This window comes from Akebia trifoliata, chromosome 11 (assembly GCF_017979445.1).
Source record: "Akebia trifoliata isolate Shusen 1 chromosome 11, ASM1797944v1, whole genome shotgun sequence".
Taxonomy (NCBI): domain Eukaryota; kingdom Viridiplantae; phylum Streptophyta; class Magnoliopsida; order Ranunculales; family Lardizabalaceae; genus Akebia; species Akebia trifoliata.
In genome coordinates, this window is record NC_141385.1 from 7,416,119 (window position 1) to 7,443,981 (window position 27,863).

Consider the following 27,863-nt stretch of genomic DNA (forward strand, 5'->3'; position numbering starts at 1 on the left):
CCCATACACGTGTATGTGTGTTTTTATAAGATGAAGTGGGAATTCAGCGTGAACAATTAAAACTTTAACACTGTTTAGAGTGAGAGAAATGGTGAGAATAGAAGAGGAAATAAATGAGTTTCTCTCTATTTCTCTTATTTGGATTGTTATTTATTAAGTGGGGGAGAGAAGACAAGGATGGTCAGTTTTGTTTCTCTAAAAGCGTAGAGAAACCCCTTTTAAAATATTTTATAATTCTAAATTTGTCCCTAAATCTCTTTTAAGACATTTAAATTTTTTAAATTTGTCATAATTTCTCTCTTGTCAATTCAAACACGGCGGAGAGAAATTGAGTCTCTTCTCTCAACTTCTATCAACTCAAACAAAGTGTAAAAGTATAAATTAGAATCTTATTCAACCATAAATAGTGGAAAATCTAATAGACGTTAGATTAGGCTTTGGACCAGTTACAATCCCATAATTCAAGCCTTAGGTGTTTGAAAGAAGGAATGCCGATGAAAGGTTGTCTTTTATAGTAGGTGCCAACTAGTTTAGTTGGTAAAGTTTTTGGTTGATGATACAGAATTTGGGGTTCAAATCTTGCCAACACTGAGTTATTTAACTCATTAAAAAACAAGTTTACTGATGATGAAAAAAAAAAAGAAGACGATCATTTGTTAGCTTTTAATGTTTCAATCCTAGAACAATTGGAATGTCTCTCCATCATTTCAAGGTCTTCACGAATTATTTTAGGCTTGAATAGTTTTTCAGGAAGAATTAATATTATATTTGAGCATGACATGCATTAATAATAATAGAAAATAATTTCTAATGGCTCTTTAAATCATAAATTAATGTAGAGATAGAGTGCAAAGCATCAACGGTTACGTGCACGTCTCCATGTCAATTCAGTGTCTCATATTTTTAAAGAGTCGTGCTAGAGTGATTTGGGTAGGGACGCATGGGGGATACCTTGACGTGGTGGTACATATATGTTTGTAGATACGTTTTACTCATATCTTAGAGAAGTGCATCTATAGGCATGTATGCACCACGACATTAAGATGTCTCTCGCAGAGATCAATCATTTTTTTTAAATAAATAACACGGATATGCTGTTGGTGCTCTCCTCCAAAGTATCATACTTTGTGGGATGACTTGTTGGAGTTTCTAACTCACCGAAGTGACTCGTTGACACACTGAGGTGACTCGATAAATCTCTGCATTAACTCAACGAGTTGGTTCCATCGAGTCTCGGGGCCGATTCACGTCCGCGGGATTCATTGAATAGTGCTAAAATGCGCTCATCGCGTCTGATGCCTACGACAGCCGAAGTAGATTTCTCCTTTCTCAAGTCTCGCCCTTCGAAATTGGAAAAACGAACTCAATCTCTCTCTCTCTCTCTGAACTTCGTTAGAACATGTATGTGAGATGGGTTTTGAGGAATCTAAATTCGAAAGCTCGAATGATCTCGAGGACTTCCTCGTACTCGAGTACAACAACTCCATTGAAGATGTACTCACCTTCGATTTCTCTTTGTTCCAAGGTACAGTTACAGCCTCCTTTCCAGATCATTAATGACTTCTAGTTTCAATTTATAATTTTAGAAACATATAATTGTTTTGTTTGTTAGATGTTCTTCTTTTTATTCTCGATTTCTCTTTGATTTATTACTAAATTTCAGGTTTAGATCAGTACATTTGTTTGTTAGTAATGATTTTGGGAGCTGAGTTTTTATTTCTATTTTATTTATACGATAACATGCATTAATATTTTAATACACCTTTCAAGAACAAATGGAAAAAAAATAAAATGATGTTTACTAAGATTGTGGAAGAAGGAAAAATCAAGGTTGAAGATGATGAATTTTTAGGAAAAAAAAGGTCCCGAAAAAGACTAAGAAACCTTGTTGATTATTTTTTGATTAATTGGTGAATTGTTGATTAATTGGTAAATCGCCCATATAATAAGCAACCACCCTAGTCAAAGATCGTGCCTTTTTTTATATTAATTTTTTTTAAAAAAAAAATAATAATATTTTATAGCAAAACCTCAATCCCTTTTCAGCTAAGATTTTGTTTCTTGGGTGCTCATCTCATACCATTAGGCTCCGTAATTCATCGCTTATCTAACGGCATTGGATGTGATAATAACCCTTAAATCGTTAAGCTCTTGGATGCTTATCTTGTGCCCTTGGACATTTTAATAAAAAGAAATTTGTTAAAAATTATAAATTGCTTCTTGGAAATTTTATATTTATGTATGTATGCAAGGGTGGAGCCAGGCGCCCGTGTGGGGGCAACTAAGAGTAGAAATTTTTTTGTGGGGGCAACTTAGAGTGAAAAAATTATATTTTGGGGGCAACTAAGAGTGAAATTTTTTTGTGGGGGCAATAGGGGCGGATCTTTTTTATCCGCTACTAATATCTGTCGCAATAGCTCATTAATCTATAGACTTTGAAAATTCTAGTTGGGGCAAGTGCCCCCACTGTAAATCCGCCCTTGTATGTATGTATGTATGTATTAATTAGTTGTTGTAGTTGTATCGATGTACATACGTATTAGCTTGTTCACATAAGGATATATATATATTCATGTTCTAATTAGCTGGATACATTAGTAAAGAAAAACAGTATATATAATGTATGAATGTAGTAATAGTTTTGTAATTTAAGCAGCTTTTTCACATATGAAAGCGTATGTAGTTAATGTTTCATGATTATGCTCACTCCTATTTATAATATAGTGGTTTTTTAGTTGTCTTCTCAAATACTTGCTTCAGCTTTTAGCACAACATTCTTGATATTCATTTCCACAGTCCATATAATGTAACTTGTTTTATTACAATGAAAATTCTCAATATTTCCATGAAAATGTATTAATTTCTATATCGCTCAAAATATTTTTCATTTTTTGGTTAACCAAAATGGACATTGAAACCAAAATTCTACACCATTACTGTTGTATATATATATATATATATAGGGTCAGGTTTGGCAGCCAACGCATTTGTCCTATATGGCTTAAAAGTTTTGGATTTGGCTGATTTTTTGTGAGGATGATCTCTATGATGAGATCATCCTCACAAAAAAATCAGCCCAATCTGAAACTTGTAACCCTGTCAAAAGTAATTTAGAATTGTGGACCGTCGATTTTTTACTGATAATTTGTAGACCAGTTTTGATGGATTTAGAAGTTTCAGATTGGGCTGATTTTTTGTGAGGATGATCTCCTCACCATAGAGATCATCCTCACAGAAAATCAGCTCAATCCAAAACTTTTCAGCCATATAGGACAAATTTTGGCTCCCAACGTTGGCTGCTGTATATGATAGTAGTGTGTGATCTTTGCTAAAGATCAATGAATCTGTCATTCAATTCATATAATCCAATTATTTGTCACCACCTAGAAGATGTTTTAGCCCCTAGACCAATTCAAATGATTCTCATCATCATGGTGTTCTCTTGGAATTTCATGGCCATGTCTGGACAAAAATGCTATTTTTCTGGTGCCCTTTATCAAGTCTTAAAGTCTTTATTTCGTTCTATGCCTCAGTAGATCGATGGAACGAGACACCAAGAGAGAACAAGACAAACTATAAGTTGAGATACCCAAATATATGAATGTACAATATGTTAAATATCCAAAAATGCTTAATTATGCTGAAGTTCGTTGTTTACCCTTTGTGTATGTTGTAAAAGACTACATACTACAAGCACAAAGCTTCGATTTATTAAATTAGGGTGTCAGTATGAGATGTTCTGTACCTGAATGTATTGACTTGTTATCTTACTGGAATGAGATTTTTTGAGCCAAGATGATAAGGTTGATTTTTTGGGCTCAGAAATCTACTATAGTAGGCCCTGACTAAATCTCTAATATTTTCTTATACTACTGCAGTATCATTTTTGTTTGAGTATAATTTATCTTAAGTAGCAAAGATCTGTTGCTGTCATATTTTACTGGCTACGGTCGATAATGATCTCATGATTACTTTTATGAATCAGTAGGTTTTGGGTTGCAGAGAAACTTATTCTTTGGATTTGCGTGCATATCGTGGCGTCAGGTATCAAATTCATCATGAGAGAAGCTCGATGGTCGAGGTTAGTCACGACATACATCATCTGATTTGGTTGTTTGACTGCCCATCTGGTTTTTCATAATATCCGTACAATTATATTTTGCCTTTTGTATACCCACCACATACACACACATGCATATACAGCCATACACATCCAAAAAATAACTTTATGTTCTTTATTTATAATACCCCAATGTTTCAACACACGCTTACCATAGTAGAATGATATAATGCCAATCCTGGAACTGGATACTACCTTGACACTTCCCTAGCATATTTTTCATTTGCTAATGTCTATTGGCACACTGAAAGTGTAAATACTACAACTAAAGCATGATGACAGCATATTGGACGTGATACCTGTATCCATATTCACGAAATGAAGTGTTGTATCTCTGTGTCCTTTACTGGTGCCCGTTTTGGTGTTCACATCTGTATTTGGGCATCTTTTTTTTTTTTTTATCATTCTTTTTCTCTCATTGATGATGAGAAAAATCTACATAAGATAAATTGCATTAGAGACCGTCCTCAACTGGTGAAGAACCCTGTGAACTTCTTTTCTGGCCAATCAGTTTGCTTCCTCATCATCTCCTTCGTTAACATTTCCATGAGAATTTTTTTGCACATGCAGGAAGCTGAACTCTTTACTTGATAGATTTAATGTGTCATGAAGTTGCTGGATTTGCTGTTTCTAACCATTAAGTCCAAAATAAATTCTCCTCCTCCCCTCTCCCCTCTCTCTAGACACACACACACACACAAGGAAAAAAGAAAAAAAGAAAGATAAGAAAAGAAAAACAACCAGAAATAAATGTCTATGGGTAGGCCATTTAAGTCATTTGATGGATCAATATATGTATAAGCCGGCCCTTTCACTACAAACCTAGTTAACAACCGCTAGTACTACATGTGCAATGCATGCATTCATGTAGTTTATGGCTTTATGCATAAGATGTTTGTGGGTACCATTTTTTTCTCTCCTTGTAGAATAAGATACATGTCTCCTCGGGATAATAAAGATCTGTATGAATCATATATTAGCTCAGTATAATGCATAGCAACTAGACATCTACCATCTACAACAGTACAAATATGTGTGCTCGGTCAAAATTAAGGAATAAAAATGCAACTAGCATTGAACTCAGTTTTTGTATGCAACTGAGATTCATCATCAACCTTGAGCTCAACATTCATAAACATCTAAAGAAACCGAGATCTTACATAAAAAAGTGTCGACTATGGTCCTTCGAACAAAAACATCATTAGATTAACCCTAAGGAGGATCTCCAACCCCTTCATTATTAACATCACCTCGACATTATGCAAGAGTCTAGGACATCCTTCTTTTATATTTTCAAGATATGACCAAGTTCAAAGCGCTGATCATTTTAATAGAAAATACCGCGTTAAGTTCAAACAATAACTCATAATTATATTTAGAAACGGAATAAGATAAAACATCAGAGAGATCTGGCTTCTTTATGATCAAATCCCTTTGCCCCCAAATTGCAACATTAAATGAGATATAAATTAGAATTTATCAAAAGAACAGAGGATGAAACATTCTATGTCAGACAGCCTGCATTTTGAAATATCTTCTTAGTTTGCATTACATACTAAGACCTTTACATTACAAACTTGAGTATTTCCATTAAATGCAATAGGTTCATATTCCTAAGTCACTCGAGTATTTTGCAGCTACCTATTGTCCAGCTTATGGGACATCTATACCATAAAAGTGATGACACCTATCCACAAAGTTTGCCTATTAATACACAAATCTAAAATAAAAGTTAGAAAATTCACTGTCTCAAGCTCTCATAGTCAGTGTTCATCATCATCTTCTTTTTCCACAATGATCGCTGACTTAATCTTGAGAGTCCATTTGGTAGTCACCACACCAGTGTTTTACCTTCATTTCTTCTCTTCTTCATGCTAGCAACCCGAAGATATGACGCTTGTCCACCTTTCCTCCTAAATATACATTGATGAAGAGGATGATGTAGTGCTACCATCAAATCAAAGGAAGGTCATCTAATCCACCTACACATTAATCTCGAGGAGAGTGTGGATCAAAGATCTACCATTATGATTATTATCTATAAATGTAATTATGGTCTATGAGATGCCTTGTCGTATATCATTTGTGGTTAATTTTTAATTTTTTAATTTTTTAATTTTATCAATAAAAATGCTTTTATTAAGGAGGCGGTCGAGGAGACCTAAAACCCCAGAGGTAAACAAAGAGATTCATGTGCTAACTTTGACGGTGATTATCATTCCTCGAAATGTGTGATAGAAATTGATGAGATTCATCTTTCTTCACCAACGGACTCAGGCCTTCTTCTTAGGCAAAAGAGTTTAGTTACGATTTTCTTCTCTTGTGAGACGATAAGATTCTAATCTTTTTCGATGATTTGGGACATCGATGTGGTGCCGACCAATGAAGCTTCGATGATCAAGTTAGTAATAGTAGAAGAAGATAAAGACGAGGAAGATCTGAGTGAGAATTGACTTGTGGGAGTAAAATGTCTCAGTCCTGGTTTTCTCCAAACCTGTGTATTTATAGACAAGGTTGTGTGGGGCAGGTGTTACCAATTGTATGGTCCAAGTGTCTCATGAGTTAGACAATAGGCTTGCTATGAGATACTTAAGTGTTCTTTAGAAATGACCTATCACATTTATTGAAAATACTCAAGTTTGAGGTGTAAAGTGTCTTAGTATTTAATGCAAAATAGAGAATATATTTAAAAAGTAGAGTCTCTGACATGGAATGTTTCATGATCTGCTTATTTAATTAGTTATGGTTTGTATCTCATTTAATGTTGCTATTAGAGATTAAGAATCAATCCACAAGAGAAAAAAGAAAAAAGAAACAAGGAGAGGAAGAAATGAGAGAGAGGGTCGAACTTAAATAGGTTCGACCCCACCTCTTATATATTTATATTATAAAAGCATGTGGGCTCACTTATACTTAATTAAAGATGTGGGCCCACCTAATAAAAAAATAACTCTTTAACACTCCCCCTCATGTTAAAGCATACATATCATATATGCCCAACTTGGAACAAAAAGAAGAAAAAAGTACATGAGATAAAGGCTTAGTAAGAAAATTAGCTAATTGATCACTAGACTTCACATAGGGTGTGACAATCAACTTCAATGTGTTTTGTGCACTCATGCAGGGTTGTTAGTGATAAAGATGACCACCTAGTTGTCATTATACATCTGCGGCATCAATACCTATGTCGCGAAGCATAGGTAATGGAGCATCAACACCCATGTCACGAAGAAGAGAATGAACCCACAACATCTCAGAAGAAGTGTGGGCCATTGCATGATACTCGGTTTTAGCACTAAAGTGGGCCACTATGTTTTGTTTTTTACTATGCCAAGTAATAAGATTCTCATCAACAAATGTGCAATAACCAGAGGTAGACTGGCGATTAGAATGGCTCCTAGCTCAATCAACATCAAAGTATCCAAAAATAGTCAAGGAAGAGGAAGGACGGTACAAGAGACCTTTTCTAGGAGCACCTTTCAGATAGCGCAGAATACGACAGACTGCTTCTCAATGAGGCTGTCGAGGGGCATGCATAAACTAACTGACCACTCCCACATCATAAGTAACGTTAGGATGAGTTTGCCAATCAACCATCTGTACCTCCAAGTGTCCTAAAAAACTTCCCCTTGTTTAGCATCAAGCTTAATAGAAAGATCCATGGGAGTATCAATTGGACGAGATCCTAGAGTGCCCATCTCAGATAATAAGTCCAATACGTACTTGCGTTGGCACAAAGTGAGACTTTCTTTGGAACTTGCAACCTCAATCCCAAAAAAAGTAATGAAGAAGGTCCAAGTCCTTTGTTTGGAATTAAGTACTCAAATGAGCCTTCAACTTAGCAATACCCAGAAAGTCAGTGCTAGTGACAATGATGTTATCCACATAAATAATAAGAATAATAGTACCTAAGGTGGAATGAAAAGTAAATACAAAATGATCAGAGGTAGAACGCTGAAACCCATATCGAAGCACCATCGAGCTAAATTTGTCAAATCAAGCACGCGGAGACTGTTTCAGCTCATACAATGCTTTCTTCAATTTACACAACTATATTATTTCCCTTCAACAACATAACCTGGGGGCTAATTCATATACACTTCCTCCTGTGAATTGCGATGAAGAAATGCATTTTTTATATGTAGTTGGTATAGTGGCTAGTTAGAATTTACTACGATAGACAGAAGAATTCTAAGAGAGTTGAGTCGAGCAACAGGTGAAAAAGTCTCACAATAATCCACACCATAAGTCTGAGTGTAGTCTTTAGCCACCAATCGAGCCTTAAGTCGATCAATAGATCCATCCGGTTGATACTTCACTTTGTACACCCAACAACAACCAACATTGGTTTTCCTAAAAGGAGGAGTAAGTTCCCATGTCTGATTTTGATAAAGTGCATGTATCTCGTTATCCATAGCAAGCCAAAACATTTTGATGTGGTGATAGATCATTTGTAAGATTCATTTAATCACTTAAAACTTTTAATTCTAGCATTAAAACGCAATGTTTTGAGATCTGCATTGCTTGTTTAGGAACATTTCTATTGTGTGTCGATGTGAAAAGTTTGATATTTAATTCTAACTTTCATTTGATCACTTCAAAAATATTTTTTATTTGCATATGAATAAAATAGTTTTATTAATACAAAACATACCAAAACGCACATTTGTAATTTTTTTAGTTATATAAAAAAAAAAAATACAAATGTGCGTTTTGGAATGTTTTGATACTTTCAGAAATATTCGGAACATATTGATATTGTTTGGTTTCATTTCATTTTTTTGAACTACCAAAACGTTACAACATTTAAACATTGTACTTTACCATATATTAATACGAGGGTAGATTAAACACCGGAAGAGCTAAAGAGATGAAAACTCTCAAAAGCAGAGACAAATCAAGAACAAGAAATTATCCAAAATTATTCGAGGGTGCTGAGTGATAAGTTTGGGGGTCCAACTCAAAACCAATTGGCAATGAGTGGAGAGGCCCAGGAGCTTATAAGGAGAGAGACAAGGCAATGACTGTCCGATGTGGGACTAAACTCAACACACCCCGCATGTGTGGGCTGGACTGGGCCAAAGCACGTGGAGATATGAACTGGGTGACGTGGATGAGAGAAAGGCCTGCTCTAATACCATGATAAGTTTGGGGGTCCAACTCAAAACCAATTGGCAATGAGTGGAGAGGCCCAAGAGCTTATAAGAAGAGAGACAAGGCAATGAGTGTCTGATGTGGGACTAAACTCAACACTGAGGTGCTTCAACTGGCCTCACTACTTGGCTGCCATCTGTTAAAATCTGTCTATGAAGGTAACAAACACTGTTGTGTCACCCTAGAAGAGTCATCCCCAATTAAATTACTATATACTAAATAGCATAATTGAAACTCTATCTAAAGGTACTAATTAAAAAAAAAAAAAAAAAACTCTATCTAAAGGTTACTAAACTTATCACATGAGACATGCTTCTGTCAGTAACTCTTATACTTAAGATTTAAAACAGTAATTTTCATACGGATTCTTGAACTTTATAATTTCAAGCACATAATAAAACAGTTACCACCATTAAGTATAAATTATTAACTTCTTTCCATCTAAAAATTACTTTTGTTGGTTCCTATTGGTTTGCTAAGATTCTCATTTCGGTTTCCTCTAGGATTTACCATTGCCCCACTTTTATCTATTCCATACTATTTAGACACTCGAAATGATGTTTTGCAGGAAAATTTGGACCCCTTTTCCCTTGTTGCTGATGAACTGTTGATCCTTGCTAATAGATTGCGAGCGATGGTGGTTACTGAGGTATTTCATTTGACACTTTTTTTTTTTTTCTTTATTAAAATAAATCTATCAAGTTAAATACTTCATGCAAGAACATTTCTCCCGAGTGAAGTGAAGATAGCTTTTACGATAGAAATTAGAGCTTCATTTTGTGCAGGTCCCTAAGCTTGCTTCAGCCGCTGAGTATTTATTTAAGATGGGGGTCGAAGGGAAGAGATTTCGTCCCACGGTAAGAGATTTTGTCCCATGGTAATAATGCTAATTGCTGAGGTTTGTTGAACGTTTATAGAAGGGGTACTTTACTCTCTAGTCTTCATTTAGGATAGTCCTATTTCCGGGTTGATACTGTTTGCCTACCATGTCTCAACCAATTGTCCCGTTGATACTTATCCCAAAGATAAATTCCGACCATTGGATTTTATGTTTACACAATCAGGGCAATGTGTTTTTACACAAGTAACTGGAAGTGTGGGTCTCATTTACATCATCATCTTCTCAAAATCCTCTCCTTCAGTCATCTTTATTTTTTATTTCGTGTTTTCAGGATAAAGATTTTCTGATGAATTATAATAGCTTATAAATAAAATAAGAATAATGCAGAAGTGACCTCAAGATTGTACCTCACATCGCACATCCTGAACTATAGACGGTTTTCTTTGAGATATGAGTGAAAAAGAATCTATGGTACCTATACACTTTCACATCAGGATGTGCGATATGAGGTACGATCTTGAGGTCACTCCAGCACGATTCATAAAATAAATATTTGGTTGTGCTTTGTTCTAAATGGTTGTTAATTTCCCAAAATAATACAATCCCTCTAATTGATGACAACCCAAACACTGAAAGTTTTCAGCCATGAGATGAGACCGTACAGGTCCATTATATAACGATCAGTGTATCGGCAGTTTTCAACATGCCTGTTTTTTTTTTTTTTTTTTGAGAAATATGATAGTAGTGTTACTTAACTTACAATATCAATTCCTTTTTACATCTTTTATTTTATATTTGTCCTTTAAAGAATTACAGATATGTGTGGTCAATGCAGGTTCTGCTGTTGATGGCATCAGCTTTGAATATGTCAGTACCCAACTCTGCTAGTGAGGGTGTTACTGATTCCTTATCAAATGAATTGCGTTCAAGACAACAATGTATTGCTGAGATCACAGAGATGATCCATGTCAGTTCTTTAGTTTTGCTATTGCTTTCATTGCATGCTTCTGGCTTTATTTAGTTAAAGGTCCTGTGACATAAAATGAGGAAATAACATTTGGTTCTGGCATCATCAATGGAAGAACTTTCCCGTTGCCTAGTTGATGGACAACCTCGATAGGTAAATGCATTTGTGGACTATGACTGCATTTATTGGAAGATGGGATACCTCTGGGATGGGTCATATATAAAATAGCAAGACTAATGATCCTTATTATCCAATTAGTGACACATTTTATGGGATGTTTTGTTTTCTTTTGAAGTCCCCAGTATCTATTAATCGGTCTCAGACTCTTGGCCAATAGTTGAGTCCACCATTAGGTGCATGCAAAGTTGAGGACACGCTTTCATGTTTGGCCCCGCCCTAATGCTATATTTACTTGACTAACTTATGCTATTTGTTCTAACTTAATTATGAAAAATGTTCAACTATTTTGTTCCCTTTGTTGTGCTAGGTGGCAAGCCTTCTTCATGATGACGTTTTAGATGATGCAGAGACGAGGCGTGGTATTGGTTCCTTAAATTTAGTAATGGGAAATAAGGTATATTGCATGCATTTTAATCTTATTATACCACCGCTCGGCTATATATGCAGGAAAACCCCAATTTTTTTAGAGACAGAGATCATAACTCTCATGTCCCCTGATTTCAGGACCTACTATGTGCTATTCCCACCTGGAAGATTGTCTTGATAAAAAATCAACCAAATGCCATGATTTACTTTTTGGTCCCACTTTTTTTTTGTATGGTTGAAGGGATATGATGAGTTTTCGAGAGACGCATCTATTGTTTGGATGGTCAAAATCATCTGATCAGGATGCTTTTTGATCTACAAGATACTCTTTCTAGGTACCATTAAATGTCATTTCACGAGTCTCCCTTTAATTGCTTATGTACGGAGAGTTCCCATATTGAGAATGTCCAATCTTCTCTCATTGTAGAATCAGGAAAAGAAATTAGATTTTTATTGGTGAGGATGATACCATATCTTTCTGATACAAAAGTAAATTCACAAAATGCCCTTTATGCCTCTAAAGAGATGGCATGTCATGATTTGCCCATTTTCCAAAGTAGAGCAACATCTACTAACTTCGCAAGTGGGAGATTTTTGTCCACACAATCAAATAAGTCCTTCAGATTCTGTTGGTTTGTTGATGAGAAATGGTGGCTGTCCAGAGAATTATCTATTGATTGGGATGGTTAAGATCATCTGATTGGGATGGTTTTAACCTAGAAGATCTTCCTGCTGGATCTGTGAATATTGGTTCATGAGGCACCTCCTAAATGCCCCATGAATTGGCAAAGGGTTAGGGATGAGCATTTCTGTCTTGAGAATGTCCAATGCTTTCTCTTTGTCAAATTGACGTGATGGGATCATACGAAAGTAAATTCACAAAATTTCCTTTATGCCTCTTAGGAGAGGGCATTCACAAGGGTTGTGTCCATTTTCCCAACTTCAGCAAGGTTAATTGGATTTTATCAAGAAAGACATTTTTGTCAAGGCAGTGAAGGTTTCCACCTCTACTTCCATAATCTGTGGATATTTTGTTGCGATCCATAGAAGTTGTTGATGCATGGATGACATAAACTGACATGTTTTTATCTTGTCCTTAATCTCTTTCATTGGTATTTCTTCAAACAAATTATATTAGGTATCTTTCGGTTTGATTTTTAGGATTGTAAACACATAGTTTTGGTTTTGTACCTAAACTTGTATCTATTTTATGACGCAGCTAGCTGTCCTAGCAGGAGATTTTCTGCTTTCTAGAGCTTGTGTAGCACTTGCTTCATTAAAAAACACAGAGGTGAGTCTTTATCAAATATTTTCATATCCAATTTCCAATAATCAGCTCATGTTGGTCATCTTTCAGAGTTACATGCCTCTTAATGGATCTTTGGCTCTTTGCCAACAATAGAACCCATAAGATGATCCTAGCCATATGACCAGTATGCTTCTTTTAAAGAGCTGCTATTGGCACCCCAACATTTACTTATTACTCTCCAATTAAAAATAAAGAAAATAAGTAAATGATTGAGAATAAGTAAGAGTTGGGGTGCCAGTAGCAGCTTTCTCTCGTTTTCTTTTTTGTGCTAGATTTCTATTTTTGGGGTTGAAGATTTTATATGAGCATAATCATAATTGTAAACAGCTACTAGTTTGGAAGACTGTTACAATGTTTTGTAATGTTGAGATAATAATTTGAGCCAAACCTTTGTAATTTTGAATGGTGTGTTTTAATTTTTAATTGGGGTGATAAATAATTTAAGAAATTGGGGTGCAATAAGTAAAAGTTGGGTTGCCAATAGCAGCTTCTTCTTTTATGGTCTCTTGCACCTTTTTGGTGCTAACCACAAGCAAAAATCAACTGGGCAGGTAATATTTTCTGATAAATGTAATTTTGTTCTATCCAAGAAATGTGACACCAGTGGGAACTATTTAGCACCCCCCCCCCCCCCCCCGAACAAAATGCTAGTAGAGTAGAATCTCAAAGCCATAATCTTTTCCAGATTGGTTTAGGTCTGCCTGTATTGGTTACTAACAAAACTTTTGTTCAAATTGGTGTTTTTTAATTTATTATCTGCATCATTATCATTGTGTATCTGCAGGTTGTAAGCTTACTTGCAAAAGTTGTGGAGCATCTTGTTACTGGTGAAACCATGCAAATGTCACCCACATCTGAGCAGCGCTGTAGGTAGGTTACTCTACCATGTTAGACTCGTACTAATTTCTTTTAAGCAACAAATATTAAAGTGTATTACTTCCATCCCACCTGAATTACCCACCAACATCTTAATAGAGGACGGGACTGCCTTGAAGCAAAGAGAAACGAAGCAAGGTTCTTGGTGTTTTTTTTTTTTGAAAGATATACATGAACTTATATTAATGGTAATAATCTATGGTGTTCGAGAAAACCATGTTATACAAATAGAAATTGTGTGCGCACACACAATCCATCTCTCTCTCTTCTTCTCAATGACTATCTTCTAATATGTAATTAATAGTACTTGCAATTTCCAGGCATCTGCATCTTGACAATTTATGCTGGTTCCTCCTCCCCTTTCCATCCCTAAGTGCACACCACAGACACGTTAGCGTGTGCACGCACACACACAACACTCCTCTCCATCTTCCATCCATGTGGAGACGTGCGTGGGTGGGGATGGAGTACCTGTTAAAACACCATAATCAGGCTTGACATGAATGCTTGCGTAGTTTATGCTTTGACCTGGACACCTAGACTGACCTTGTTGGTCTTAACATGGGAGTGATTGTGGTTGCAGCATGGAATATTATTTGCAAAAGACATATTACAAGACAGCATCACTGATTTCAAACAGCTGCAAGGCTATCGCTATTCTCACAGGACAAACAGCAGAAGTCTCAATGCTGGCTTATGATTATGGCCGGAATCTGGTTTGTTACTTTCTAGTCATCTTTTTATTTATATAATAAATTAAAAGAAGGTGGTGGGATGATGATGACCTTGTGGACTGTGCCCATAATTACACAAATCCGTTAAAATAACAAGACTTCAAAGTTTATCAAAACTCTCAATCTGCTCCCATGTTTCCTTGTTTATGGACTGTACTAGTGATCCATTGCCCTTCCTTTGAGCATCCAAAATGAGCACATTAAAGATTGTTTTGGTGCAAACTTTGGGTTATGACCTGTCCAACTGATCCCCTAGAAATTGGATGGTCCATCCAACTGAAGCCCTAGAGATTGGATGGTCCATATGGCTAGAAGATGAGCATTTCACACCTTATAGGCTAGCATTTCATTAATCTCTGTGAGTAATTATTTTTCATCTTTTCTTTTCATCACAGGGTTTGGCATACCAGTTGATTGACGATGTACTTGATTTCACGGGGACATCGGCTTCCCTGGGAAAGGGTTCCTTATCTGATATTCGCCATGTAATCCATCTTTCACTCTGCTATATTTCAATGATTCCAATTCAAAGTTGCCTTTTGCTTCTAGTTAGTTGACTAAACAGTGTCAAATAAAGACTGGATGTAGTTTGACAAGTTAATAAGTAGCTAGGAACAATTGTAGGAAAAATTTAACAAATCACTAGATTCTTTGGAAACTTCCAAATTCTCATCCAAGATTTTGTATAAACTGTCCTTGAAGTAGTTTTTGGACTTGGTAAAAGTTGTGCATGCCAAGCCATTATTTGACTTGGAACTTCCAGTCCAGGTCAACTCATCGACCTTTTGAATTCTTATGTCTTGTACTTTCTAAATTTTTTCTCTCTTTTGTTCTGTTCCTTGCACTTCTTAGTTAATTATTAATCGCTAGTTTGCTAAGGAACTCTATTAAATACAATCATAATTGTGGTCTAATAATTCACACATTCACCTCGAGATTCAGCACATGTGGTACTTCCCAAAGTCAGATTCAGAGTAACTATTGAACTACAGTTACACCCTCAAATGAGTGTATTTACCTCTATTTATACCAATGGGCTTTCCATCTTTAATGGCGTCTTTCCTTTACATTCATTTGATTCGTTTCCTGATAGAATTCAATCATGGTCTCTTTCCGGATTTGGCATAATCACGAATTCTTTCCATCTCGAACTCAATCACGATCAAATCCATTGATCTTCTACCAAATTCTTAGATTTTGAACTTGTCCACGCTTTGCACATGTTTCTTGACTATTGCTCCCAGGTCAGCGTGTAGAGTTTCATTCATTATCTCCTACTTCTTGAGGATTCCCGTGACATCCCGTGGACTTCCATGGGGAGACTTCTGGATTTAATCTAATGATTTCTTGGGGATCGTCCTTGGGAATAATACTGGTACCCTTACGTCTAAGGAAGATCCTCGAGATTCACAAATCTATATGGTAATTGAATGATCATCCCTAGGTGCAGATTTATGCTCACACAATAACTATTGTACATGAACTATTTATCTTTGATTTACCCTGCTCTCCATTTTGGGCACTGAAAGTCCTGATTCTCAATTTTTTGGAAGTCTATACTCAATTTTAATAGAACGTTAATGTACTCAAAAGGAACATATACTTAATTTTTTGTTTTTTCTCATTTTGTAGGGCATAGTAACGGCTCCAATATTGTTTGCCATGGAAGAGTTCCCTCAATTACGTGCAGTTGTGGTTCGGGGCTTTGAAAACCCTGCTGATGTTGACCTTGTAAGTTTATGTTTTTCTATTCCACTATGGGCCATATGTGACACAGAAGTTGATGGTTTATAGGATGCATGAAAACAGACATGTCAGGAATAATAAATATAAACATATACCTCTGTGACCTATAAAATTTTTCAACCTATCAAAAAAAAAAAAAAACATATACCTCTGTGTTGATACCTCTATTTTCTTCTTCATATAGGGTAAGCTTAGTAATTTGTATATTTGACTTTTATATGCATGTTTCCACATATTTTGTTGTTTTTGTGTGTGTTATGATATTTGTATTTGTACTACAAAATTAATACCATCCAACAGGACTTTCTTTATTTTTTCCTCTCTTGAAACGAGAATTTAACTTCCACATCGAAGTTATATGTATAATAAGCTTAAATAGATATTTTGTGCTTATTTTTTTTCTATTTTCACTATAAGCAATGCATGACATAAATTTTAGTGTTACATGATGCATGGAATGAAGCTAGCATAGACAATGAAGTTATTCCAAGAACATGTGTGGATATTTCTGTTTTCCTTTGTCTGCAGAGTAAGCAGAGTCTAATTTCTGTACAGGAATGTTATATGTACATGCATCTATATATTTAAGTGTCGTTGGTGTGTTATGTTTGTATGCCTGTTTACATTGATGAAGTAGAACGAGTACATTATTTTTTCAATTCTTGTGAGCTGTAACTTAAACTTCCACGAGAAGCATGTATGTTTGTGCATATATGCAAGTGTTGATACCAAGACCTGGGTTCAAAACTCTCCTTCACCTACTAAGTACCATGGTTCAAAATGTCATTCTGTCTTGTACAATATGTTTTGACTTTTCAACATACCACAACGAAACAGTCCAGAAATCAGAAGATATGAAATTTCATTGATTTCTCTGGGAAATCAGAGAGGATGAAGGAAATGGAGGTAGAACAACAAGAGGGGCAGAAAGGTAACCGAAGGAACAAAAATAGATTTACAATTTAAGCACAAACTCCAGGTCACCAAATTTGAGTTCAAGGAGGTCTTAGGGTATGATAGGATTGGCACAACCTTATGTTTACCTTTCAAGCGCATAACGACGGTTGAGAGAGGATTGTGTCGATGTAGGAGCATAGTTCAAACCCTCACACATTTTGTCACAAAATTGACAGCAAAAACTCTGGAATTAATAGGTGTTTCTACCACCAATGGAAGGTGGTGGACGTGACAAGATCTGTCTTTTCAAGAAAGATTGGATTTTGATACCATGAAGAATTAATACAATTGATTCTTTTGACGAGATTACACTAACATTGTTAGGGTTTATATTGAAATATCAGAATCCTAAATAAGAAACAAAATCTAGTGTTTATATTGAAATATCAGAATCCTAAATAAAAACAAACTTTAGTGTAAGCAAATCAATCTAAAATAATTCTATCATAATCTTTATGAGAAGATGTTTTGGTGCAACACAATGTGCCTTATTATAATGCATCCTATTATACTCTAATAAGAAAATACCCGAAGCGAACATTTGTGTTACCTTGGGTCTATTATACATTAGAACCGAGAGTTTGAGTAAAATGTAGCCCATAAAATCCAAGCTAGATGGTTAAAGTGGGATGTTGGTTGCCCAGGGTGATGACCTTCTTATCATACTTTAGACTTGGGGAGCTTAGTACAATGATGGGTGTTGTAGCTTCTTGTCTATTTGAGGAATGCTTCTATGACTTCACAATATGCTTAAGGGTGTTGGATGTGCCCCTCTATTTTGTAAGATGTATGTTTAAGTGGATATCAAAAACCTCAGTGGCATCTTTGTAAAAAGCATTTATTGTACACTGACCGTAACACCCTTACTTTTAGCACTAAAAGTCGCTAATAAATGCATTTCAATGGCATTTTCGAAAAACCAAAGTGTTGGAGGATGCTAACAACGTAAAAATATGTACTTATGTGCATTTCTAACAGATTAAGTATCTAAATTGTGTCCTACAATCCTAGGCACTTGGCTACCTTGGGAAGAGTCGTGGAATACAAAGGACAAGAGAACTAGCTACTGAGCACGCCAACCTTGCTGCTGCAGCAATCGATTCTCTTCCCGAGAGCGACGATGAGGGCGTTCGAAGATCGAGGCGAGCCCTTGTGGATCTCACCCAGAGAGTCATTACAAGAACGAAGTAACGAAAACAATATCCTTCCATCCAAATTGAAAAGGTATTTATCAAAATTGGCCATAAGGGCTATCTTCCTAATTTATTTCCTGCCCATATTCTTTTAATTACTCCTCAGCTTTTCCTCCCACCTTTATTTTTTATTCCTTTTTGCAGTAGTTATTCTAAAAACACAGATTCTTACGTGTAAAGTGAAATTGCTCATCTCGTGTTAGCTGAAATTTTTATTTTTCATTTACTTGCTATCTATAGGGTAGGATCATTAGGGGTAGGAATAAAATTTAGTTTTCTCATTGTCAGTAAAGGAAAATTACTTTCGATGATGTTGAAGACACCCTTCACCAATCTTGTTTTTGAACTTGCTTTTAGCATTTTATTATAATGAAAATGCAATTGGTCAAAAATATGCTTGCTAACACAGGAAATTTGTCAAGCACACCCTTCTGCCTGCATGAGGGGAGATCAAAACATGGAGAAACATTACAAACACAGTTTTTCCTGAATAATTTGATAGTTTTTTTTTCCACTCTTTATGATCGTTGTTACCATTTTCATGTACATCATCATTAGCATTTGATATGGATTGCTAGTGAGCTACTGTAATGTTATCTTAGGGGAAAATTAATGAATAAATAATCCATCTATGCATACAATTGAAGATATAAATGGTCATTTACGGTCCTATGAAGTTGGTAGCTTTTTCATTAAAAAATGGCCCGTATCTAGATCTAACCACAATTGAAAGGGTGATTTAGACATGCCCCTCAATGTTTTGGTGAATATTTGAGGTATCCTCCTATGTTTTCAAACTGAAGATATACCTTCTTGATCATGGTCTTCTCTAACTGGTTAATAAAAATGATGTAAAAAATGTCCTCATTGGAACCTTAACAAAAACCCTTGATTTTTCTTCCCAAAGCAAGGAGTATCTGTCCAAAGTCAAGTCATTTGTTATTTAGAGCAAGTTCATATCGATTTGCATTGCCTCCATCTAAGTTCTTTTGGGTATTCCTCTAAACTCTTTTAAGACCTCCAACTTGAATATTTCTTCTAACCAGGGTTGTGATCAGCCTTCGTTGAACTTATCCAGACCATCTCAGCTGACTTTCTCATAGGTTTTTGTATGTTAGAGGTTTTTTTTTTTTTTTGACCTGTACTCAAATGCGTACATTTCTAATTTAATCTTTCCTAGTCTTTCCACTCATTCTTAACATCTTCATCTCTTCTTGAAATGCTCATCGGAAGTGGACTTAGTTTTGGTTCTTGAGTGGTTTAAAATCTAGGAATTGCCCAATTATAAATTTCTTGGAGCCAATGTAGTCGGTTTTGTATTTCTTTTCTATCATGTTCTATATTTTCTTTGCTGTTTTTTAAATATATTAACATCATATAATGAACCCTCAAAGAGAGTTTAAAATGTGTTTCTTACATCTTTTTCCCATACTCTATTTAATACGGACTGGTCTTCTAATAATACAAGAAATGTTGAGGTTAGTGAAATAGAATAGTATCTTGTGCTTCCAGGTATTAAAGTTTTGTCCATTAAATATCTTGTTTCTCAGATGTTTTAAGTTATTTTTACAAACCACCTGTGTTATATTGTTGACTCAAGTGTACTATTAAAATAAATAAAAGCACAACATTAATAATTTAATGGACAAAACTGTCGAGTTCCATGTTGTAGTCTCTCATATCTAAATCCAAAATTGATGGGGGCAGACTCATAACCAATCTGTAAAATTAATCAGAGAAATTATCGATTTTAGCAGAATCTTACATTGAAGCACATGTCCAACCTAATGTATATTTTTTCTGCTTGATTTTATTGGGTTGATGTGAGGTTCTAGAACATCCACTCTTCAAATTCAAAAGTGTTTGAATCTCCAGGTTCTGATCGAATGAACAACACTGATTTATCCTTCTAATTGAAGGAACTATTGGTTAAAAAAATAATAAAGTAACGAGTAGAATGGAGTTATTTTGTCTGAAAATAGGAGAAATTAAGGTCTTTTTTTTTTTTTAATAATTTGAGATCTTAATGTGCCACATGGCACGATTTGATTGGATTGTTGAAGGGATATATCTGTCAAATAGATCTTTTAGCGACCAAATGGAACAATGTGTCCAAGGATCATCTTAAGCATGCAAGAAAACAATGTTACTATATTCAGCAAATATGAAATATTGAAGAAGCAACATACCACCATAGGGAATGGCCCAGCTGTAAAATTATTGAACGATTTGCTCCCTTTGGTCGTGTGTTTGAGATTGGGTGTCCTCACTGACTTAGTTGTACATTGGGAAATTTCCTTGGGGTTGTAGGGACAAGGGTTACCAGATTCGCTAATAAAGATTTGAATCGCTATTAGAGTGTTTGAAGGGAAGGCTCTTGATCATCAACATTTAGTTGTGTCAGTTTTTGGTTTTAGTTTCTTTTGATCCAAAGTTTTCGATGAATTTAGGGGTATTCATTTGATGATTTTGTTGCAAATTGGGATCATGTTTATGCATTAAGTATTGAGTATTTATTTTTTGCTTGGTTGGTTATCGCGACTGACCTTGCTTTCTCTTCTGATAAAATTTTATCTATCAAACAAATAAAAATAAAGAAACGAACTGAACCAAACCAGTTGGCGGTATGGTTCGCTCTTGGTTAGTGAAATTGAGTGAGTCTCATTTTACTAATTTTTTTTACACCCACTTCCATATATTAGTAATATTTGAGATATCCCCCTAGTTTTAAATTGATAACATGCCCACTAGACCTTAGTCTATATTAATAGACTGATGAGAATTGACCGAATACCCTCATCAAATTCAGATTTTTTAATCATCTTTTTTACCCTACTCATCATTTCAACCTTCATATACCTTTTTATCTATTTCTACCTCTATGTATCGGGGTCATTCTTGCCCGTCGAACCCAAATTCAAACTAAATAAACCCACAAATCAAGTAACATAAGTAGGGACTAGACCCATTCCAAAGGCTGTAGAACACCCTGTAATATCAAGAAAACAAATAAGCACTGTATCAGTTGGTGGCTACTTAGTATGCGGGGTACACCCATTTAGTGGTGCATTGATTCTGTCTAAAATTGTCTCCTCTATTCACCTAACACAACAAACTTGGTAGTACAATTATCTACAAAACTCTAATGGGAAACATAAATAAATAATTTAATTTTTTAATTCCATCGTCCATGGTTGATTAGATAAGTTTGAAAAGTTTCTTCTCATCTACTTTGGGAAAAGATTAGGTCACCAATTCCAGATGAAATTCCTTTTTTTATCCTATAAAAAGGGTATGATTCTCCCTAGGGATCCGTTTTACTTTAAAACGAGGACAAATTTCTTTGAGATAAAAGACGTAGATGTGATGAATCTTTTAGATAAAAAAAAAGGCTAAATGGATGATCGAGTGTGGGTTGGGATAATGTCTTAACTAACTACCAAACCTACATCCTCTTTGTTTCCACCAATCATGACTTTCATGATGGGTGGAAGCACCGTTTATATTTTACTTTAAAATTTAGAATTTTGTTTATTTGAATATTAAATCTAAAAGATCAACACAATTCAGTCTAGTTTTAAGATTTGAGTGAAACGAGTTTAGCACCAATTCAACTCGAATGACTCATTTAAGTGAAACTTTAGCCTCTAATAAGTCTGAATCCTCTATTATTAGAAGTCAATATTCAAACTCAACTCAATACGTGTCCAATCATCAGACGTCTAGTTACAACATGGGGTTTAAAATATCGGAATGTGTTAATCGATACATATCAGCATCAGTCAAAACTCATAGGAAACAAACATCGACCCCACAGGAATGTAATGGGTATGTATTGAAACGTATAGATTTGCATCAGATATTTCAGCTGATACCAAATTGATTTTTTCATTAACCGACATTTTAAACCTTGAGAAAGTATTGAGAATAGAGGAAGTCGATACTTTGTTATTGGAAGCAACCCTATGTTGGGAGTGGGAGGATCATTAAAAATTAAAACAATAGGTAGATCAGATGATCTCGAAGGAAAGAGTACGAGATGGTCAATGTGAATTTTCCATCATATAGTCCGAGTCGACTCGTTATTGGAAGCAACCGTAAGACTGCTATGGTTCATTTTACTTAATGTAAGCCGAGTATAAAATGGTGCTTATAGAGTTTTAAATTTTCCCAACCACCAAAACAAAACACTAAAGCTTGTAAGACTTAAAATGTAATTGGTGATCCATTCTATTACCACCTTCACCTACTCTCTCTCTCTCTCTGTCTCAAACATGCACACACATTAGCTTTATAAGAAGAGCACTCATTCCTCACTAAACCCATCTTTTACTATCTCTATTTCTCTCTCTTTGTACATCAATACATATATACATCCATGGCTCCTGAGAGTGGTGAAAAGGCAGAGATGGTTGGGTCTGAATCTACAAAGAAGAGTAGAGGTTATTGTTGGGTTTTGGTGTTGGTTTTGAGGCTTCTTGCATTGTGTGCCACAGTGTCAGCTACACTTGTAATGGCACTTAACAAGCAAACCAAAACAGTGGTAGTAGCTACTATTGGAACCACCCCACTAAGCACCACTATTGTCGCCAAGTTTCAACACACACCAGCTTTTGTGTAAGCTTAATTAATTAAATTTTTTCTTTTTTCCTTTCACCCTTTCAAATTTCAATCAATCAATCAATATTTCCTTCTAAAACCCTCCAATCATCAATCAATATAATCCAACGGAAGTTAAGACTAATCAGCAATTTAAAGGGGGTTGTATCCATGTATGATGTATACATATACATTAGTTGGTGCCGTTTAATAATGTGGGTCCCATCTCCTTATTTAGGTTGGATCGAATCCGATATGAAATCTTGTTGGATCAACCATTTCCCGATCCGATAAAGACCCAATTCTATAAAATGTTAGAAAGTATATATATATATGTATTTTGTTTAAATTTATGAAGTTTATTTATATTTTGCATATCATATTGGGTTTGATCCGATCTGATTGTTATTGGATCAAATTTGGATTCTAATAAAATTATCCGATTTAAAACCTAATCCAAGAAGAATTTGATACAATACTCATTGGAGCTGTTTTGGGTGGGTCCAATCAGATCCTTATCGGATTGGGGTATTGACCCGATCGATTGACTGCCCTAGTTTGGTCCACCTCAGTTCTTGGGATTCTCTACTCTATTGATCCAATCCATTGGGGTGCTCATTTACTATATACAGGTGGCGATCTCTTATTAGTCCCCCACACCCTGATTTTTTTCTATATAATTCTCACTCACATTGATGTCGTTGATGCAGATTCTTTGTGATAGTCAATAGTATGGCAAGTTTTCACAACTTGTTGATGGTGGTGGCTCATTTGTTGGGAAATAAGTTTGATTTCAAGGGGCTTAGGCTTTTGCTGATAACCCTCTTTGATATGGTATTAATCTATATTTCTTTTATCTTGAAATTCCTTTTTTTTTTTTTAAATACCAATAATCGAATAAATTTCAATTTCACTTTGAACTTGAAATTTGGATAGAAAGTTCTTTAAAACAAGCAAAGTTTTCAAGAAGTAAAATATAATCATATAGGCTCTAAGATGCCATTTTTATGTCAAACAAGTTTGTGAATCGACTCCATGATATTAAAAATAGAAATTAAAACAAGAAAATAAAACCATGAAGAATGCTTGAATTCAACAATTTTTCAATTAATCGATACAAAATTTACCCTTCACCTTCAAAATTTTATTTTCTTTAACATTCATATCTCTAAGGTTTTGGATAACAGGTTTTGGGAAGAAACATCATTTGTACATTTTTTCCACACACACACACAAAAAAAATTCCCAATCTTTTTATATGAAACTCACCTTATCTTATCTGATTAACTGATCCAAACCCCTAAGGAATAATTACCAAACTTTCTACAATCCAAGACCTTAATAAATCAATAAATCCCATCAAGAAACATCATTTGGTTTGTGATAAAAGCATGGGAATTTGATTATCAGATTATACACCACCAATATTTAAAATGACTATAATGTCCCCTCTGTTTTTGGACTAGGCTACGGTTGGTCTAGTGTCTAGTGGGACTGGTGCAGCAGTTTTCATGGCAGATCTAGGGAAAAATGGTAACTCACATGCTCGATGGAACAAGATCTGTGACACATTTGGGACCTACTGTGATCGCGGTGCTGGGGCCCTCATCGCTGCCATCATCGGGATAGGTCTCATGATGGCCATCAACGTATTGTCCATCATTGCCCTTCACAAAAGGTCTACGTACATCTCGGTTGCTCCTTGATACACCAGTCATTCTCTCAGTATTAAGGTGTACTTTGTATCTTTGTCATGTAATGGGTGTGATCCTGTTGGATTCTTTTTTTTTTTTTGTTGTTGTTGTTGTTGTTTTCATGTCTTTGATTTCTAATTGGTATGGGTGATCACTGTTTGATTATATAGACACATGTAATTGAAGATTTTCTATATAAGCCTCTTTTTTTCTTTGATAACGGGAATGTCCAGACTTACGTCCGACTAGGGGGACTGGATGAGTCAAGATCTGAACCAAGGAATATGGGACCCCACCCCCGGGCACGTGCAACGCCCTCACATCACACACATCAGGTAAGTGAGGGAACACCCTTGCGGATGGCCTCAATGAGATTACTCATTCTAGGTATCGAATGCACAACCTACAGACTCTCATCACTTATTAGATTTGAAATTGCCATTGAGCCACCCCCCTTGGGGTTATAAGCTTAATTTTCTAAAGTCATGCAACCTTAGTACGATTCATCAACACCTCCTATTTTGATTTTCATATAATGAATTATGATTATATTTTTTAGTTCAACCCCCTCATTGGCCACCCACAGTAATTTATCCTTGCTTATCTGGTATATGTGGTTTGTGGGATATTGTATGTATCGGTTGATTGGGGCAAGATATGGTACTCTAAGAGGCAATCACCTTATCCCTACTAATCGAACCTACGGTCTGGAACCCTCATCATAAAAAATAAAATAAATTATGATTATATTTAATTAATTCATTTCGTAGTTTGGGAATGTACACCAAAGATTAATTATTAGAGTATTTATATTAAGAGATGATTAAAAGAATGCGGGCCTTGAGTTGTAGGCCCCAATCTTCTTCGCTCGAACTATTTCTTGGTGGTATACGTTAGTTGTCAAAAACATTCCAACATTCAAATATAAATGTAATCTAATAATATTTTTCATTAAGAATTAATCCAATGAATAAAATATGTTTATATTTAAACAAAATAGATTAATGAATTTAATAAAAAATTCAGTGAATTTTTCGATTAGGGTTTGGAAGCGGGTTTCTACGATATTAACAACCCAAGAACCCAACCAATCATAGTTTGGTTTGAATTAGTCCGATTCTAGGGTCAATTCGATCCGGTTCTTGTTTAGTGGAACCAATCTAGGTTGGTTTGATTTTGCACCAAATTGCACTCCTTGTATCAGGCGTGTCAACTGCAGAAAATCAAAATTTCTCCAGTGGAAATTAACCACAAAACTTGGTCAAAGCAGTGTGACCAGGCCAAATCAAACTTTAGAATTCAAGGAGTAAAAGACCATTTTACCCTCAATTAATATGACAAAGTGCCAATTTGTGGCCCACTACTTTAATTAGGTAGTCAATGATAATATCAAACTAGGTATTCTAATTCGATAATTATAGGTCTGGATTAAGATTTAGGTCCTATCAAATAAGAATCCAATTTGATAACTTATTGAATCAGTTTTAAATCAACCATCTACCAATCTGATAATGTGTTAACCCCGACAGATTGGTTCAATTGCAATTTTGAATCGATAAGCAATGAAAGTCGATGATTATGAGTTCGATACCAAGTATGAGCAATAATTCCTCGGGGCCATCCGTGAGGGCACACCCTCACTTGTTTGGTGCGTGTGTTGTACGGGCATTGCACATGCTCAAGGGATGGGACCCATATGCCTTGGGTCAGTCTATGGTTTTGGTTCTTTCGGTCCCACTAATCGGATTCAAGTTCGAGTAACACTTGTCATAAAAAATAAAAAATAAATTTATATATATGGGGACGGTTCATCAACCCTAAAGTTTGCCAAGTTTGGTGCCAAACATTTTTCAAAATATGGGTTAGAAGTTTTGGAATGAGCTGATTTTTTGTGAGGATGATCTCTATGATGACGAGATAATCCTCTCCAAAAATCAGCCTATTCTAAAACTTCTAACCCCATCAAAAGGAATTTACAAAAATTGGACGGTCCATGATTCTTCAACTTGTAAACTAGGGTTAGAAGTTTCAAAATGGGCTGATTTTTTTTTTTTATGACGATCTCTTCACCGTAGAGATCATCCTCACAAAAAATTAGCATTTTCCAAAACTTCTAACCCCATAAAAAATGATTTACAAAAAATGTTTGGCACAAAACTTAGCAAACTTTAAGGCTGCCGAACTACTCCCTATATATATAGGGGACGGTTCAGCAGCCCTAAAGTTTGCCAACTTTGGTACCAAACATTTTTCAAAATATGGGTTAGAAGCTTTGGAATGAGCTGATTTTTTGTGAGGATGATCTCTATGATGAGGAGATCATCCTCACCAAAAATCAGCTTATTCCAAAACTTCTAATCCCATCAAAAGTGATTTACAAAAATTGGACGGTCCACGATTCTTCAACTTGTAAACTAGGCTTAAAAGTTTCAAAATAAGCTGATTTTTTGTAAGGATGATCTTCACCGTAGAGAACATCCTCACCAAAAATCAGCCTATTCCAAAACTTCTAATCCCATCAAAAGTCATTTTCAAAAATTGGACGGTCCACGATTCTTCAACTTGTAAACTAGGCTTAAAAGTTTCAAAATAAACTGATTTTTTGTGAGGATGATCTTCACCGTAGAGAACATCCTCACCAAAAATCAGCCTATTCCAAAACTTCTAATCCCATCAAAAATGATTTACAAAAAATGTTTGACACCAAACTTGGCAAACTTTAAGGCTGTCGAACCGCTCCGATATATATATATATATATATATATATATATATATATGTCATATTTATTTAGATATATGAGGTATATTATATTTGGTTGGCATTCAAAGGTCTTAAAGAGAGCCAAACATTTTTTCAATGTATGGGTTAGAAACTTTGGATTTGATTGATTTTTTGTGAGAATGATCTCTATGATGAGAAGATCATCATTACCAAAAATCAGCCAATACTAAAACTTTTAAACTCATCAAAAGTGATTTATAAAAATCGGATGGTCTACGATTCTTCAACTTGTCAACTAAGGTTAGAAGTTTCCGATCATATCAGATTGGGTTTGGAGTAAAATTGCTATGTCGGGTTGTTTGGATCAGTTCGGGTCTAATAAATTTCTTAATGGATTGGTACTAA

At 35.3% G+C, this 27,863-nt stretch overlaps 2 protein-coding genes across 5 annotated transcripts; both read left to right on the forward strand.

Moving 5' to 3' along the window:
- The first annotated feature begins 1,221 nt into the window (after nt 1-1,221).
- On the forward strand, nt 1,222-23,769 carry GPS1 (geranyl diphosphate synthase 1). 4 transcript variants are annotated; one of them, XM_086458030.1, is made up of 13 exons: nt 1,222-1,525; nt 3,989-4,081; nt 9,843-9,923; nt 10,060-10,131; nt 10,951-11,082; nt 11,570-11,656; nt 12,848-12,919; nt 13,722-13,807; nt 14,397-14,529; nt 14,943-15,032; nt 16,180-16,278; nt 18,262-18,474; nt 23,753-23,769. In XM_086458030.1, the coding sequence occupies exons 1-12, from the start codon at nt 1,400-1,402 to the stop codon at nt 18,439-18,441; spliced, it is 1,251 nt and encodes a 416-aa protein (XP_086314156.1). In that variant the 5' UTR covers nt 1,222-1,399; the 3' UTR covers nt 18,442-18,474; nt 23,753-23,769. The 4 variants fall into 4 exon arrangements, with proteins under 4 accessions (XP_086314156.1, XP_086314155.1, XP_086314154.1 ...); XM_086458029.1 differs by lacking the exon at nt 23,753-23,769 and adding an exon at nt 18,853-19,075 and having other exon boundaries at nt 1,224-1,525; XM_086458028.1 differs by lacking the exon at nt 23,753-23,769 and having other exon boundaries at nt 1,229-1,525; nt 18,262-18,835.
- Nucleotides 19,213-25,047, forward strand: LOC147390666 (CASP-like protein 1B2). Its single transcript, XM_086458032.1, has 3 exons — nt 19,213-23,060; nt 23,753-23,876; nt 24,509-25,047. The coding sequence occupies exons 1-3, from the start codon at nt 22,822-22,824 to the stop codon at nt 24,746-24,748; spliced, it is 603 nt and encodes a 200-aa protein (XP_086314158.1). The 5' UTR covers nt 19,213-22,821; the 3' UTR covers nt 24,749-25,047.
- The last annotated feature ends 2,816 nt before the right edge of the window (nt 25,048-27,863 follow it).

Bases quoted from the DNA above. Each gene is read 5' to 3' on its own strand.
- LOC147390666 (XM_086458032.1), top strand. From the start codon at position 22,822: ATGGCTCCTGAGAGTGGTGAAAAGGCAGAGATGGTTGGGTCTGAATCT. The intron at 23,061-23,752 runs GTAAGCTTAATT...TCGTTGATGCAG, and splicing joins CAACACACACCAGCTTTTGT to ATTCTTTGTGATAGTCAATA. The intron at 23,877-24,508 runs GTATTAATCTAT...TTTTTGGACTAG, and splicing joins TGATAACCCTCTTTGATATG to GCTACGGTTGGTCTAGTGTC.
- GPS1 (XM_086458030.1), top strand. From the start codon at position 1,400: ATGTATGTGAGATGGGTTTTGAGGAATCTAAATTCGAAAGCTCGAATG. The intron at 1,526-3,988 runs GTACAGTTACAG...ATGAATCAGTAG, and splicing joins CGATTTCTCTTTGTTCCAAG to GTTTTGGGTTGCAGAGAAAC. The intron at 15,033-16,179 runs GTAATCCATCTT...CTCATTTTGTAG, and splicing joins CCTTATCTGATATTCGCCAT to GGCATAGTAACGGCTCCAAT.